The sequence below is a fragment of the Syngnathus floridae genome, chromosome 16 (assembly GCF_059516105.1).
Source record: "Syngnathus floridae isolate MCC-2025c chromosome 16, RoL_Sflo_1.0, whole genome shotgun sequence".
Lineage (NCBI taxonomy): Eukaryota > Metazoa > Chordata > Actinopteri > Syngnathiformes > Syngnathidae > Syngnathus > Syngnathus floridae.
In genome coordinates, this window is record NC_142428.1 from 565,139 (window position 1) to 579,594 (window position 14,456).

Sequence of the window (14,456 nt, forward strand, 5' to 3'; positions counted from 1 at the left end):
CACATTTCAACCCTATGGAGACAGACCTTGGAGCTGGCCTCATTTCAAAGCAAATTAGATACAGCACATGCTCAGTAGCGTAGGCCATATAGTCTTTTGAAGTCAGGAAGCAACTTGCCATCACTCCGCTCCTTACTTTGTTCCACAAAGTACGACTTCATGTGCAATCATCAAATGAAAAGAATTGTGTGACACACGCCAAATGTTCTCAAAGTGAAAACGCAAGCACAGAATCCATGAAGCTCATTTGTCACATGACTGATGCAATGCTTACATGCAAGAAATCATCATTCAATGTGAGTGAGCGCAAGCAAGATGGAACATTTCAAAAGGCTGCAGCTATTAGTTTCCCTTCCAGAGAACGTTGTCATTTGTATCCTCAGCGCTCTATTTATTCCCTTTATTCTGTACGTGTCATGAAATGTCCAACAAGTGTTAGAAAAGACAGCAGAATGTAATTAAATGCAACTAGCCAGACGTGACTAATAAGCCAGAGCAGCGGCGGGCGGGCGGCCGGCACACTGAGATCCGACGACAGGAGAAAGGCCCGCTAAATTAGACAAAACTAATTACTCTGTTCATTAAGACAAAATGTCACTATGTCCAAAAGTAGCAGAGTGACAAAAATGGCAACTAAGTTAAGGCTCAAAGCGTGCTATTGTAGCAAATGTGGCTTCCAAATGCAGCCATGGATCTTTGCACGGCACGGCACGGCACGGCACGACTGCAAGTAGCCTACCCTGGGGAAATTCATCAATCAACTCAAAAGCAATAAGCCCAAGTGGCTCGAGCTCCCATCATGCATCCACAGGGGAACATGGTCGCACCTCATAACTAGCGCACGGCACTTGGCTTCTCTTCTTCTTCTCGATCAAGTGGAATTCCCCAGACAACCTGCGTGTCCGCTTTCTTTAAAACGTCAAGTGACTCCATAAAATAGCTTGGTTCAGCTCCCCGTTGAATCAGATGATCTGAGAAGCTTTTTGAAGCGCATTTTGAGCTCCAAGCCAAAGCGGATCCCACAAGCCAAAGCGGATCCCACCTTGACGACGGTGGTCTCGACGCTATGGATAACAAACTGTTACTCTTATTCATGTGTGTTATCCGGGCCGGTACTAAACTGTAGAACCTTGTCAAAGGCAAATATGAAACATTTGAAGACATGTTTGGCATGTCATTACTGATGTTTCGTCGGTGGCTTGTCATGCTGCGAGGATTGCCTGGAAAGGAAGGAACGGTGCGTTGACCTTTAAAGGTCGCGAGCCCAATCACGCCACTTGAACAAGGACCTCATCGGACGAGCGACAGCCATTTAGCGCTCGGACACATGATCCCGTAGCTTTGCTGCGCTTGAAGAGTCGCGCATTCTTTTTCGGATTCAAATGACATTTTCAAAGCAGCTGACGTAGAAACAAGTCGTGGGGGGAGCTATGTTCTCAAAAGTAACCTTTTCTTTCCAACTTGTATTTACGCTGACATTTGAGAGGATTGCGGGATGACGGTGTGGTGCAGCAGCTAATCGGGTTGGAACCTTTATGAGAATCTCGCCAGTCTTTTTCATTTCAGGCAAGATGAGTACTTTTGATGTGCCAATAAAAACCATTTCATTGCAAAGCATTGCAAAATTCCTCTTTTAATTACATTAACACTCGAAAGAATATCAAGCATGAAGTATAGACTAAGAAGATTTGTTACAGGCAAGCCAGAGCAAAAAAGAAGCATGGAACTCTTCTACCAATTGAACAGTCTCCAAGATAGAATAAATTAAAGGCTTTCATTTCTTACACAATTACAGCAAAAAAAATCATGCTGTAGAAAATGGCAGAAAAATATACATTGTTGCATTTCACGATTGACTGCAATTAAAAAAATGGGATATATACGTATACCTTTACGTAGAGAATCCACAAAGCCCTCTGGATAGCAACCTCTAGTAATATCATTCATCGGATACGTTTCCATTTGGTGTTAGTGTTCATACTCCAATTTCATCATACCTGACTATTAAAGTCCAAACACAGCGTTACTTCCAAATGATGTTTCAGTGTCATCAGTGACGGTTCCACATGTTTCCGTTCTATGAATGTCGTCGAGTGACTGTCAGGTGGCAGTGCTGACGGCACCGAGAGAATCCTGTAGCAGTCCCTCAGAACGTTCCTTCCAAATGAGCCTGGCGTTCTGGAAAAGAACTCCACGTCTACTGTACGTTTCACAGATGATAGCGATCAAAAATCTTTTAATGAGATCAACTTTATAATATCGTGAGTTGAGTGTTTTGGAAGACATTTTCAAATACTTTTGTTCTGTCTGCCTGAGGCTGCGTTCACAATGCAGGTCTTAACGCTCAATTCAGATTTTTGGGTGAAAACGTTCTTTGTGACTTTTTGATGGCGTTTCAGGGACGATCAGGGAGATTATCAATGGATTTACGTGGCCGCTAATGCCACTAATGTCCACTCTATAGTTCATACTTCAAGCAAGCTCAAAGTCCAGTCAAATATTACCGTAGTTTCCGCACCACGAGGCTCACTTCAAAGCCTTTCATTTTCTCAAAAGGTGCGCCTTTTCATGAGAACATCGGAATCGAGCAGTTCAGACACAGATAGGAATTGAGCTGCAGTGTGAACGTAGCCTAAATCTTGTGGAAACATTTGGATTGCATTCCGCAGTCTTTGCAGCAAAGTAAACATATGCACCAACAACAAATATGACAAGTTGAAAAAGGAGCACAATAAGCGCTTCTCAAACAACAAATTTGTTCTTGGTGGTGGAGCCACTTTTGGTTGCTGTGTCAAAGTGAGATTGGTAGCCAATAGTCATCTTCAAGGGGAGCCCCAATCGCTCCTTGTAAACTCTCCTGTTGGAAGGAAAACAAAAAAGTCATTAAGAGGAAAGCCTCACTCGCTCACTCACTCGCTCGCTCACTCGCTCGCTCGCTCGCTCACTCGCTCGCTCGCTCACTCGCTCACTCGCTCGCTCGCTCACTCGCTCGCTCACTCGCTCGCTCACTGACTCGCTCACTGACTCGCTCACTGACTCGCTCACTGACTCGCTCACTGACTCGCTCACTGACTGGCTCACTGACTGGCTCACTGACTGACTCACTGACTGACTCACTGACTGACTCACTGACTCACTCACTCACTCACTCACTCACTCACTCACTCACTCACTCACTCACTCACTCACTCACTCACTCACTCACTCACTCACTCACTCACTCACTCACCCACCCTATTTGTGTGACGGCGTCACGGTTTTCAGAGTCTGATGTCCACACAGCGATTTTATCCCCTTTTGTGCGAATGTTGACCACAGCTCCACAGACTTCATCGCTGTAGTCGTCAAAGGCCTCGCCGACTAAGCATAAGAGCTGGAAAAGTGACGGTGGAAAAATCAATAATCAGGTCTTCTGTGCATCTTGTTTTCACTCGACATCCATAACAAAGAAACGGAGCTAAATCTTGCGTCCGAGCAGTCCAAAACAATTACGTGTAGAGCAGCTGTATTATTATTATTATTTTTTTAATCCATAATACAAAAAAACAGTCAAGAGGGAAAACTTACAGTTTCTAACCAAAAGCGGTCCAGATCAAATCTTCTCTGCTGCTTGTTGAGTGTGATCAACCAGCGTCCTCCACGCTTGTTCTTCTCATCCTCCCACATGGGCTCAATACCATCCTGCATATTTCATAATCATTTCAATAACAGATTCATTTTTCTCCACGGTTTTCTTAAAATGCAAAGTAAAAATGTAAAAAGCACGAGAAACATCCTTCATATGACAGCTGTCATTCAAGGCATGCATGCCTACCGCACATGACTTGATGAGACAAACCTTAAAAAGGGAGTAATCGCAGCCTGACATGAGATTGCTGGATAACTGGATATGGTTGTACAGACTGCAGACAAGACATGGCAGAGGAGTCAAACAAGCTCATTTGTTGAGAATGGCAACTATGTTTGGTCACAGTCACTTTGAATGGTGTGTGGAAAGTGGTGGTGAGTTAATGTCAGCCAAACGTCCTTTACGACCTTGAAAGACCCCTGATGACACAGGGGCCAGAGCGTGAAGAGATTTAGTGCAACCTACGCCCAAAAGTCTTCCACTGTGTCAAATTTGGAGATGAGTCTCAGGTTGGCCTGCCATGTTTTGTTCTTGTCAATCTTGAAGAACCATAGAGACCATCTGTTGGGGTGAGAATATATTTAAAAAAAAAAAAAAAAAGACGCGAGTGAGAGGATCCTAATTAAGCTGCATATTTTTTTTGTAGTTTTTAATTTGTGATCGTCACAGTTACAAGGGTGCTACGGAGCCTTGCCTGTTTTGCAGAGGGTGTTTGATGTAGACTTCTGGGCTCACAATTTCCTGACCAGCCTCTTTTGCATCATCAGTTCCATCCTCTTTGGGTAGGGACGGACTTGGGTTGCTTTCCTAAAACAAATGAGGGAAAGGGAACTTTATTTGGCACTTGATCAAGTAGCGCTTCTATGTTTATGGTTGTAATTTGAGATCAGTGTATTTGACAGCACATGAACTTGACTTCAATTATAAATAAATAGTGTAAACGGGAGACAAAAAGGAGAGCAGACTAAAAACTCTATTGTAAGTTGACTATGTTCAATGTATACTGTCTTTTGTGTTTGGAATTGCGCAATGTGACCAACCTCTTTTGCCTCGTCACTTCCATCCTCTTTGGGCAGGGATGGACTTAGGTTGGTTTCCTAGAAAAAAAAACGAGGCAAAGGGAACTTGACTTGGCACTTGATCAGGTAGCTCTTTGTTTACGGTTGTAATTTGAGATCAGTATATTTTACAGCACATGAACTTGACTTTTATTATACATAATTTGTGCTAATGGGAGCAAACAAGGAGAGCAGACTCTATTGGAATATTTTCAATGCATATTGTACTTTGGTTTTGCGGAATCAAACGTTTTGCGCCTACTCGTATGAACAATGGCATGATGACCAAATACATTGTCTAACTTTCGAACATAACAGACAATTCCAGTTCATCCATTTGTTCTTTTCTGCAAATACGTTAAGACAAACGTGAGTCACTGAAATCGTCGGGGAGGGATCAACAATTATGCTCAATGCAAATGATACGACACGCCGAATCAAAAGAGCGTGTGCGTATAGTGCATCTATCTATCTATCTATCTATCTATCTATCTATCTATCTATCTATCTATCTATCTATCTATCTATCTATCTATCTATCTATCTATCTATCTATCTATCTATCTATCTATCTATCTATCTATCTATCTATCTATCTATCTATCTATCTATCTATCATGAGTGTTTGTCACTTGTAAAGTTTCTGACATTGCCAGCAACGTTCGGGCACGCTGACTGAAAGTGGACAGCGAGTCCTCAACGTCAGCTTAAAAGTTGCGAGGTCTCCATAGTGCTTTTTGCGGTTACGCATAAATCGTAGTCAAGCACATTATCTTGAAGTCAAAAGAAGGTGGCGCGTAATCCTGCAGTCCGCATGCATACATATGACATGACAAATGCTTCGAGGTGCAAATGGCACGATAGATACCACGAAGAGGGAGTCGAAGTTGATCGAAAAAGTGCTCACCGGTTCGGCGGTCGCCATTTTGCAAATCCGTGCTGGGAAACTCTCACTTGATTGGAGCACACGGAGCAACGTGACCACCCGCTCTGGACATGCGCAGTAAGCCGCTCGTGGCGGTCTGCCAGCCGCTTCCCCGGCACTGGGACTCCACCCCTCGAGCGCGAGCACGCCCGCGCGCTCGAGCACGAGCAGCAGGGCCGACCGGCGAAAGCATGGCGAGCACAGTGGAGAGAAGGGAGTGCGAGACGGAATGCTGCAGCAAAGACGCCAAACTTCAGTGTCCTACATGCATCAAGCTTGGCATTCAAGGATCCTATTTCTGTTCCCAGGTAAAGCTGTGCTGTGCTGTGCTCTTGGCAAGTTGCCCGCTCTTTTAGCACAACAACGGGCCCTGCCTGGATCATCACGAGGCTGCTAGTATCTAGCTGTCATGCTACATAGAGTAGAAAGCGATGCACAGATGCAATGGCATCACATCTTTGACCGAACTTTGAGAATGACCTCGCGGTAGTTCGCGATGAATCATAACTGTCCGTGGTCATTCCCGCATATTTGCTGGACGACTTGCCCAACTCCCGAGCTAATTGCTGACCAGTTGGCCGGCCGGCCGGCTGACTGGCTGCTGGCTGGCTGGCTGGCTGGCTGGAGTGGGTGATAGCATGAGAACGATTGTCTTTCAAAAAAGGAACAATGATGTGCAGTAAGTTATGTCTTAGGAGGCTGTATGTACATCAAGTGCATGTCATTTCGCAAAAGCATTAGTCCGTGAACTCGTAGGAAGGAGTTCAAGTAGCGCGACTAACTTTACGCTGTGCAACCAAATCCATCTCTCTATCTCTCCAGTCTATGTGGGCCTGGACTATTTGTCTCACATTGCATTACGGCCAACGGTAGAATATCAGAACACGTCGAGCGGACGTATACAACAAGCTGCTGATTTTGGAAACCATCCCCGGTTTACCCTCCTAGTTCCCATGCAGTTCAAGTAAGCCAAGGGCTAAATTCAGCTTCATTACCACTGTACGGCAACACCCCAGTCTTCTTCTTTAAGTGCCAAAGCAGACAGCAGGGAGGCTCTTTGCATGTCGTTGAACCCTTGACCTTACTTCGGGGAGGTTTGATCTTCTCTTTTCATTCCCAGGAATGTTTCAAGGGGAGCTGGGCATCTCACAAGTTGCTGCACAAAAAAGCAAGTAAGTATCTAGGGCTCAAGAAAGCCACCAATTTTGCAGCCCAGCAAAATGCACCTCCACCTCGCTAATTGTTTCGATGTATAACGGAACAATTGTGATGAGCTTCAACAATTGATTCCTTTGTGCCACTATGATCTTTATGATCACGTTTTGTCAGAGGAGGACAAGAACCAGAATGAATGTAAGAACTGTGTGGAAAAAGACATCAACACGGACCCATGGCCTGGCTACCGCTACGCGGGGAAACTTCGTCCTTACTACCCTCTGGTGAGTCCCCGGTCTCATTTTTGCCTTGATCCAACTTTATAGGGTATTTGAAATGTTGTTTGCTTTTTCTTTAAAACAACAACACAATCAAAAAGTAGGACATGGGAAAAAAGCAACTTTTGCTGTGATTGCAACATGTCTTCTGCTTTTCACTTCAGACACCTTTGCGGCCTGTACCCAGTGAAATCCAAAGACCTGACTACGCTGACCATCCTCGAGGTAACCACGTTTATATTTAGGGACTCAGGTTGGCCTTGCCCGTGATGTTGCTGAAGAAGACTTGCGCTGCCTGCCGCTGCATGCATCTTGTTCCTTCCCTGCACCCAATGCAAATGAGGTCACTTTCAGAATGCATTTCATTCAAAGACTGTACGTGAGCACTTTCCCGTGATGGCTTGCCTTCTCCGTGATATCAATCGGCCATTTGGGTATAAGAATTTTCCAGATGTTTTACATCGGCAGCGATTGTCATTATGATCTCTCCAACTGTAAGCTGTGTGTTCAAACGTGCTTGGCGATTGATTCAATGTTACCATGGCGACTCTCCATCCCTGTCATCTATCTGCCTGCCTGCCTGCATACTCAGGTAGTCATGGTTACTCTGTCTTTTCATTCCCTTGTGATGCTTTTTCAGGGAAGAGCACACAGCCATGCCTCAGTCGTGCCGTGCTCTATACGCAACACAATATGAAACGTCTCTTCCGCTTTTACCCACGCGCTAGTGATTCTGGTGAAAATATCGTTGTCACCTTTTCCTGAGCTGCTCTATTCGAGTGTAAATCAAATTGAATTGATGATTGCACTCACACTGTGAACACAAAGGAGGCTTGGACTGTTCAGAGTGGAAACTCACTGTTGCCAGGCAACTGTTGATGGTTCATACACCAATCATCCTGTTGACTTTCTAAATTATGAATGCTGAAGTGCTTTGACCAAACGAGACACTTTAGTGCCCTTCGTATCGTTTTGTCTTATGAAACCTCGTTGAATCATTCAACATTGTAACCTGTTTGCAATGCAAAGTTGACTCACCTCAAAGTTGGCCACCAGCAATCCTTCCTGTTAAGGCTTTTAAAAGTCTCCTGCACGCAAGGCCGCCTCATAAGAAAATGGAAAAAAGGAATATCAAAGTGACACATGATGGCGAATTGAATCCCGCAAGTCGTTGCTCTCATTTCCATGATTGCATTATCATGAAACATTTACTGTTTTAGCTGAAACACTCGCATGCACCTGACGTCAAGACAGCGCCGCCGGCCGGTGCAAATAGCATCTTACATTTAGGCCGTGGCCTCGCGCTGTGCCGAGAAAATGAATTTGAATGGCGGCCCACCTGGCTGCAGCCCAACCGTGGCTTGGCCGTAACGATCCCAACCGTAGTCTGTCTTTCCGCAGGGATGTCTGAATCCGAGCAATTTCTGAAGGGAACGTCACAGATCAAGATCCTCCCTCCCGAGGACATCGAAGGCATGAGAGTGGTGTGCAAGGTGGCGTGCAATCGTTCCATGTCTTGCTTCTACTTACAGCCCTTTGTTGTCACGCTTGCCCTTTTTTTAATCCCGCATCGGGACGGTCCATTGCAGCTGGCTCGAGAAGTCTTGGATATCGCAGCTGCAATGGTGAAAGCTGGTGTTACAACAGAAGAAATTGACCATGCAGTACATCTGGTACACGCACGCACGCACGCACACAAAAATGAAAGTCTCACGAAAAAGCGGTCGGGGGTCAAGCAAGTCTTTCCTGGGTTGTGACCTCTGAGGGAAAGCATCGCGACTGTGTGGCTTATGAGAAAATTGGCTTTGACGCACCTGACGACCTGTCTGATATTGGCTTTTGTCCCGCTGAATTGGATCCGTACTCGTCTGCTCTGCTCAGGCTTGTACGACAAGGAACTGCTACCCTTCTCCTCTAAACTATTACAACTTCCCCAAATCCTGCTGCACGTCTGTCAACGAAGTCATTTGCCACGGAATCCCGGACAGAAGACCGCTACAAGACGGCGATATACTTAACGGTATGTATGGCGAGTCCTATTTGACTCCGACATCCCAAATGGAAATTAGCACGGTCTTCCGAGAGTGATGTTTGTTCGAGGTATTGACGCACAGACACTGTCACGTCACGAGACTGCAAGGCAGATGTTGTGCGACAAACAAGTTGTCTGCATCGTGCTCACTCGCCGCAACTTGGATGTTGTAGGCGTTTTGCCAATATTCTTCCTGAAGCAATGTCTTCCGTCAGACACTGTTGTCTGTGGGTGTTGTCTTCTCGACTTGCCTTTCAAGTGATCAGCGTGATCCCACAAGACAAATGATGTCATTAAGCCTTCACAGCGGTGCTCCTCTATTACGATGGCCTGAGCTCTCTATTAGGCTCAAAGTTCTCCCGCCCGCTCGCAATTCCAACTTGTGCAAAACAGGTGTCCGTTGTGCGCATAACAAGCATTCAGACCTCTGTTGCGAGACAAAATAGGTTTGATGTCATTTCAATCAATGGCTTGTCTCGTCTCGTCTCTCCCGCAGTGGACATCACCGTCTACCACAATGGTTTCCACGGAGACCTCAATGAGACCTTTTATGTGGGAGAGGTGGATGAAGGAGCAAAGAAACTTGTTCAGACTACTTATGAATGCCTTATGCAAGCTATCGACTCTGGTAAGAGCTGCGATCTTTTTGCCTTTCTTTTCAGCCTCTCCTAGGCAATTAGTATCTTGTATGGGAGGGAGGGAGGGAGGGAGGGGGGCGGGCGCAGAACACTAAGATGCAACATTATTTATGCTTCATGTACCCACATCCGAAAAGGGCAGTTTGATACACTGTCTGTCATTGTTATTTCTGGGTCTTACCGTACGTAACTCACTTGCATGGTACTAGCATGGTCGGCGACGTTGTACTTGCAGTGAAACCCGGCATCCGCTATCGGGAGCTGGGTAACATCATCCAGAAGCACGCTCAGGCCAACGGCTTCTCTGTGGTGCGGAGCTACTGCGGCCACGGCATCCACAGGCTTTTCCACACCGCTCCAAATGTGCCACATTATGCCAGTAAGTCCTTCTGACAATTGAGGGGGGGGGGGGGGAAGCCATCAGCAACTTGATCTGCTTTCCTAGATCACAATCATTTCTGCATCCTCCTGTCCAGAAAACAAAGCAGTTGGCGTTATGAAGCCGGGTCACGTGTTTACCATCGAACCCATGATATGTGAAGGTGAGACTCATTAATCACTCAATATTTCGACCGACCGACCGACCGCCTTCCGTTTGAACATTTCTTTCAGGTGGCTGGCAAGACGAGACCTGGCCCGATGGCTGGACGGCGGTCACTAGAGACGGGAAGCGATCCGCTCAGTTCGAACACACACTTCTGGTCACAGACACGGGTTGCGAGATTCTTACCCGCCGCCTGGAAGACAACGGTCAGGCTCATTTTCTGAGCCAAATGTAGGCCTTGCCTCCGCGGAGGAGCACGTGCTCCCAGAGGACTGGACTAAGCGGGCGTATTGACATCCAGCATGTCTGGGCTCGCAAATGTGCTCAGTGTCAAGCTGGCTCCCGTGTTGCTTCTTTTCAATATCAGCCCTCAAATTAAATGGACGTACTTGAATGTGTCACGTGTGAATTGATTTGATAGTGAAAAGTGTTTCTGTTTTGCTGAAGGAAATATTAAAATATTTATGAAAAAGTCATTTGTGCAGTTATCGGGCTCGAGTCGATAAAAGGAAGAATGGGAGAATGAAGGGTGATTTTTCAAATGGTCAGCAGAGGGCACAATATGTAAAAGAAAAATTCCAATTTGAAGGAGCAGAGCAGGTCACATGTGACAAGCCATCCATTGCATTATAAATGTACATATTCCCTTTCTCTCGAGGTTTACGCTTTGAGTTTCCACCACCATTGCCTCATCAAAGCATCAAATTGGAATGGGGTACCTTTTAGATGAATCAAACTTGTTGGTCTTCTCCCTTCCTGTAAACAAGATTGCCTGCTGTGCCTTATCCACACGCTTCCCAGTCTTGTGTTCAGTGAGCAAGCTACTGAGCGGGCGGGCAGATTAAACACGGTGGAGCCTTGCTGGCACTTTCTGTGGAGAATGACATTTCATCGAGATTTGACCTCCATCAAAGTGACACCAGCCACAGGTGGGAGGGAGGGAGGGGCACGGGCAGGCGGCTTGGCTTCCCTCTCCCGTAGCACACATTTTATAACGTGGACGTTGCCACTGGCCATATCTATTTGGATTTTCATTTCTTCTTTTTTCAAGTAAGGCCATGCTGTTCATATAGCAATTGAGGGAAAAGAAAATAGACAACATATACTTGTACATAGTGCGAAACATCTGTACGGAATAAGAATTTGGAATCATTACAAAAGACAACATTCCTTCAATGATGTGGCGGGCGCAGATATAAGCCAAAAATACCAGGACCATTTTTTTTCTTTTTTGTTCACTGTCGATGAGAAAACCATTTGTACTAAACAAAGTCAGAGCACTGAGAAGTCGCTGATCTCTTTGGTTTATTTGTGTCATCTCATGTTTCAAAACATGCATTATTCTTTGGGGTTGTTTAAACGTCCTTATTTGCATTCATAAATGCATATGACTGGATGGTGCAAGTGGTCTTGTTGTATCATGTCATGAAGACTATTTTGGAGTTATGGCAATGTGGAGAAATGACAATAAAATCCCTTCCTTCCAATTGACTTATTGTGGACTAACACTCAGGAATGTTCGAATGCTGTGGGACACAAGGACAAGAGCAAAAAAACCAAATGAAACATTGATAGTCAATCATTAGTGTCAATGGAATGTTGGTGTACCTTTTGCCCTCCTTCAGCAGCTCAATGGCTTTATTGATGTCGTCCAAAGTCATTTTGTGAGTAATAAACTCATCCAACTTGACTCTTTTGTCCATGTAGTCTCGAACCATTTTTGCCACACCGTCCTTCCCCTTGAAACCTGATTCAGAAATGAGAGCAAACACGTATCAGAAAGCGTATCGCATAAGCCAGCTGCCTGAAATGCCAAAGCTGTCACAGCCTGGCGGTAAGCGACCGAAAAAGAGCCCTCCACGAATGACGACGGACAGGTCACACCGATGAACAAAGAGGGCGCCGTCTGCCGCAAAGCCGAGGCCCTCGCTTACCTCCAAACACAGAGCCCTTCCACGTGCGGCCACCGATGAGATCGTTAGGACGAGCAGAGAAATCTTCTTTGTCGGTCCAGCCGACGATCACGCTTACTCCCCAGGCGGGAATGCACGACTCCAAGGCAGTGCGCTGGACGGGAAGGCAAACTTAGTATTCCAAAAACGAGTTGAGGGAGGTCAATTGTGAAGAAAATGTTGCTCACTCACCATGAGTTTGACGTCCCCCACGCATTCCAGAGAGAAGTCGACGCCGCCGTTTGTCATCTCGGATATCACCTGGCTGACGGCTTTGTCGTGATCCTTTGGGTTTACAAAGTCGGTGGCTCCGAACTCCTTTGCTTTGGCAAACTTGTCCGCGTTGATATCCACGGCGATAATTTTCTTGGCACCGGCGTATTTGCAGCCCATGATTGCAGCCAGGCCCACAGCTCCTAGCCCAAACACAGCGCAAGTGGAATCGGGTTCCACCTAAAAAAAAATAAAAAATAAAAATGCGCAAACCACCACGTGGCAAATGGAGCTTCAGGTGCGGATGCCATCGTACCTGAGCATTATTGACCGCCGCTCCAAATCCTGTGCAGATCCCACAGCCAAGGAGAAAGACTTTCTCCAGAGGGGCAGCAGGGTCAATCTTGGCCAGCGCAATCTGGTTAATCACACTGTACTGTGAGAAGGTGCTGATTCCCATAAACTGCAGCAACTTCTTTCCCTTGCAGTTTAACTTTGAGGTAGGCGCTTGGCTCACATTGTGAGGAACAACATGCCTAGACAACAGCAAAGTATTGCCCTCAGTATTCAGGTGTTACACGTTGAAGCGCAAAGGTAGGAAGGAAACCACTGTGGTTAAGACATGGGACAAAAAGAAAGTCAAGTCCCTTTTTGGCGGCGTTGCAAAAATCAATCAAGTCCTAGAAGCCATTTCCAAGCAACGTTTGGGATGGCCTTTGAGGAGAAGAAAAAAGAAAGGGAGCTCACCATGCTTTTTCACATTGGTTAGTCTTGGGACTCTTACAGAAGCGACACTCTCGACACTGCGAGATGATCAAAGGGATAACTTTGTCGCCTAAAAGACAAGGACAGCGCACAATCAAATTGCCAAATGTTGACCAAGATCCTTCCCAACCCACCTGGCTGAAATTCCGTGACCCCGGGACCGACGCTCTCCACGATGCCCGCTCCCTCGTGGCCGAGCACCATGGGGAAGAGGTCTTTATTGTCCGTTTCATTCAGGTAGAAGAGGTCAGTACGGCACACGCCGGTGGCCACCATCTGCTCCAAAGACAACCAAGCACCTGATTGACCTCATGCTCATTGGTGAAAATGGGGAAATAGGTACGTTGGAAAACAAGCAAACAAAACATATCGTTGCACTTTGGGATCGAGCAGACGACAATAAAAAAAACCCAAGTGAAAGCTGAGTCTAATGGCTAGATGATCCTAATTCGATTGGGCCCCAGCCCAGCCAGCCAGTCGGTCGGTCAGGACAAACAGGGACAACCTTTTTCCTCCTCACCTTAACGCGGACGTGGTTGTCCTGCGGCGGTTCCACTTCAATGTCCTCAATTGTCAAAGGCTTGTTTGCTTCCCAGGCCACTGCTGCCTTACACTTGATGACCTTGAGAGCAGATGGAAAAAAGATGTACGACATGAACAAACAAACTTTGACATCAAGCCCTTTGTCACAATTAGAAAATAAACGCTCGGTCGGTGCCGTCTTGTTCTTCAAATGTGTGCTTTGTGTAGCAGGCTTTAGGGAAGAGAAAGAGCCATCATAAAAAAGCAAACAAATCCACCTTCTTTTAACAGAATCTCCATGAGCAACTGCTGTGCTGGCTCACGGGAAGATATGACAGTTACAAAGGTCAAAAGTGAGCAAGAAGCAAACACAAAGTCACGCTTTTTGATATGTCCATACAATAGCCAACGTAGTTGGATTTCTTCATGTAAGAATGAGCACTTACCTTCCCAGCTGTGGCCATTTTCACACTCAATGGGTTTTCAGAATGATGGGAGGAGCGTCCAGACCCTGGCTAAGCCTGGGACTTATAAATAAGTCACTGGGTGGAGCTTCAGGCTCTGAAATCACAGGTCGTTGAGATCACATAGGGACGGTCGCGTTTGTTCTTTCAACCCTACCTTTATATTTATTGACTTGACCCCACTCATGCAGACAGCTTGTACGGAACACTGAAAATATATCATCTGTTCACCCACTTGCCTTCATTTCAAAGTCAGCAAGTATGAAGGAATCTCAATCATTC

At 46.0% G+C, this 14,456-nt stretch overlaps 3 protein-coding genes across 4 annotated transcripts; 1 reads left to right on the forward strand and 2 right to left on the reverse strand.

Annotated features, from left to right (window-relative positions):
- Positions 1-1,612: 1,612 nt before the first annotated feature.
- On the reverse strand, positions 1,613-5,701 carry eif4eb (eukaryotic translation initiation factor 4eb). Its single transcript, XM_088400053.1, has 8 exons — positions 5,594-5,701; positions 4,669-4,725; positions 4,323-4,435; positions 4,094-4,189; positions 3,839-3,902; positions 3,568-3,681; positions 3,234-3,373; positions 1,613-2,857 (listed from the first exon to the last, which is right to left on the reverse strand). Exons 1-8 carry the CDS (start codon positions 5,609-5,611, stop codon positions 2,743-2,745), a joined length of 717 nt encoding a protein of 238 aa, XP_088256179.1. The 5' UTR covers positions 5,612-5,701; the 3' UTR covers positions 1,613-2,742.
- An 80-nt stretch (positions 5,702-5,781) lies between these two features.
- metap1 (methionyl aminopeptidase 1) lies at positions 5,782-10,652 on the forward strand. Its single transcript, XM_088400047.1, has 11 exons — positions 5,782-5,919; positions 6,732-6,783; positions 6,941-7,050; positions 7,209-7,269; positions 8,446-8,537; positions 8,634-8,717; positions 8,926-9,064; positions 9,573-9,704; positions 9,950-10,093; positions 10,191-10,256; positions 10,327-10,652. Exons 1-11 carry the CDS (start codon positions 5,803-5,805, stop codon positions 10,491-10,493), a joined length of 1,164 nt encoding a protein of 387 aa, XP_088256173.1. The 5' UTR covers positions 5,782-5,802; the 3' UTR covers positions 10,494-10,652.
- Positions 10,653-11,546: 894 nt separating this feature from the next.
- On the reverse strand, positions 11,547-14,284 carry LOC148384780 (alcohol dehydrogenase 1-like). Of its 2 annotated transcripts, none has more exons than XM_088400048.1 (9): positions 14,157-14,284; positions 13,709-13,810; positions 13,323-13,464; positions 13,171-13,258; positions 12,740-12,959; positions 12,403-12,663; positions 12,193-12,325; positions 11,867-12,005; positions 11,547-11,784 (listed from the first exon to the last, which is right to left on the reverse strand). In XM_088400048.1, the coding sequence occupies exons 1-9, from the start codon at positions 14,172-14,174 to the stop codon at positions 11,751-11,753; spliced, it is 1,137 nt and encodes a 378-aa protein (XP_088256174.1). In that variant the 5' UTR covers positions 14,175-14,284; the 3' UTR covers positions 11,547-11,750. The 2 variants fall into 2 exon arrangements, with proteins under 2 accessions (XP_088256174.1, XP_088256175.1); XM_088400049.1 differs by lacking the exon at positions 14,157-14,284 and adding an exon at positions 13,989-14,140.
- Positions 14,285-14,456: the final 172 nt, after the last annotated feature.

Excerpts from the sequence above, each read along its gene's own strand:
- eif4eb (XM_088400053.1), bottom strand. Across the intron at positions 3,903-4,093 it reads ACAGTGGAAGACTTTTGGGC|TCTGTACAACCATATCCAGT; the intron begins GTAGGTTGCACT and ends TCTTGTCTGCAG. Across the intron at positions 2,858-3,233 it reads GACGCCGTCACACAAATAGG|GAGAGTTTACAAGGAGCGAT; the intron begins GTGGGTGAGTGA and ends TCCTTCCAACAG.
- metap1 (XM_088400047.1), top strand. The coding sequence starts at position 5,803 with ATGGCGAGCACAGTGGAGAGAAGGGAGTGCGAGACGGAATGCTGCAGC. Across the intron at positions 7,051-7,208 it reads TTCGTCCTTACTACCCTCTG|ACACCTTTGCGGCCTGTACC; the intron begins GTGAGTCCCCGG and ends TTTTCACTTCAG. Across the intron at positions 10,257-10,326 it reads CGAACCCATGATATGTGAAG|GTGGCTGGCAAGACGAGACC; the intron begins GTGAGACTCATT and ends CATTTCTTTCAG.
- LOC148384780 (XM_088400048.1), bottom strand. Across the intron at positions 13,259-13,322 it reads GGTCACGGAATTTCAGCCAG|GCGACAAAGTTATCCCTTTG; the intron begins GTGGGTTGGGAA and ends CTTGTCTTTTAG. Across the intron at positions 11,785-11,866 it reads CTGCTGAAGGAGGGCAAAAG|CATTCGAACATTCCTGAGTG; the intron begins GTACACCAACAT and ends TGTGTCCCACAG.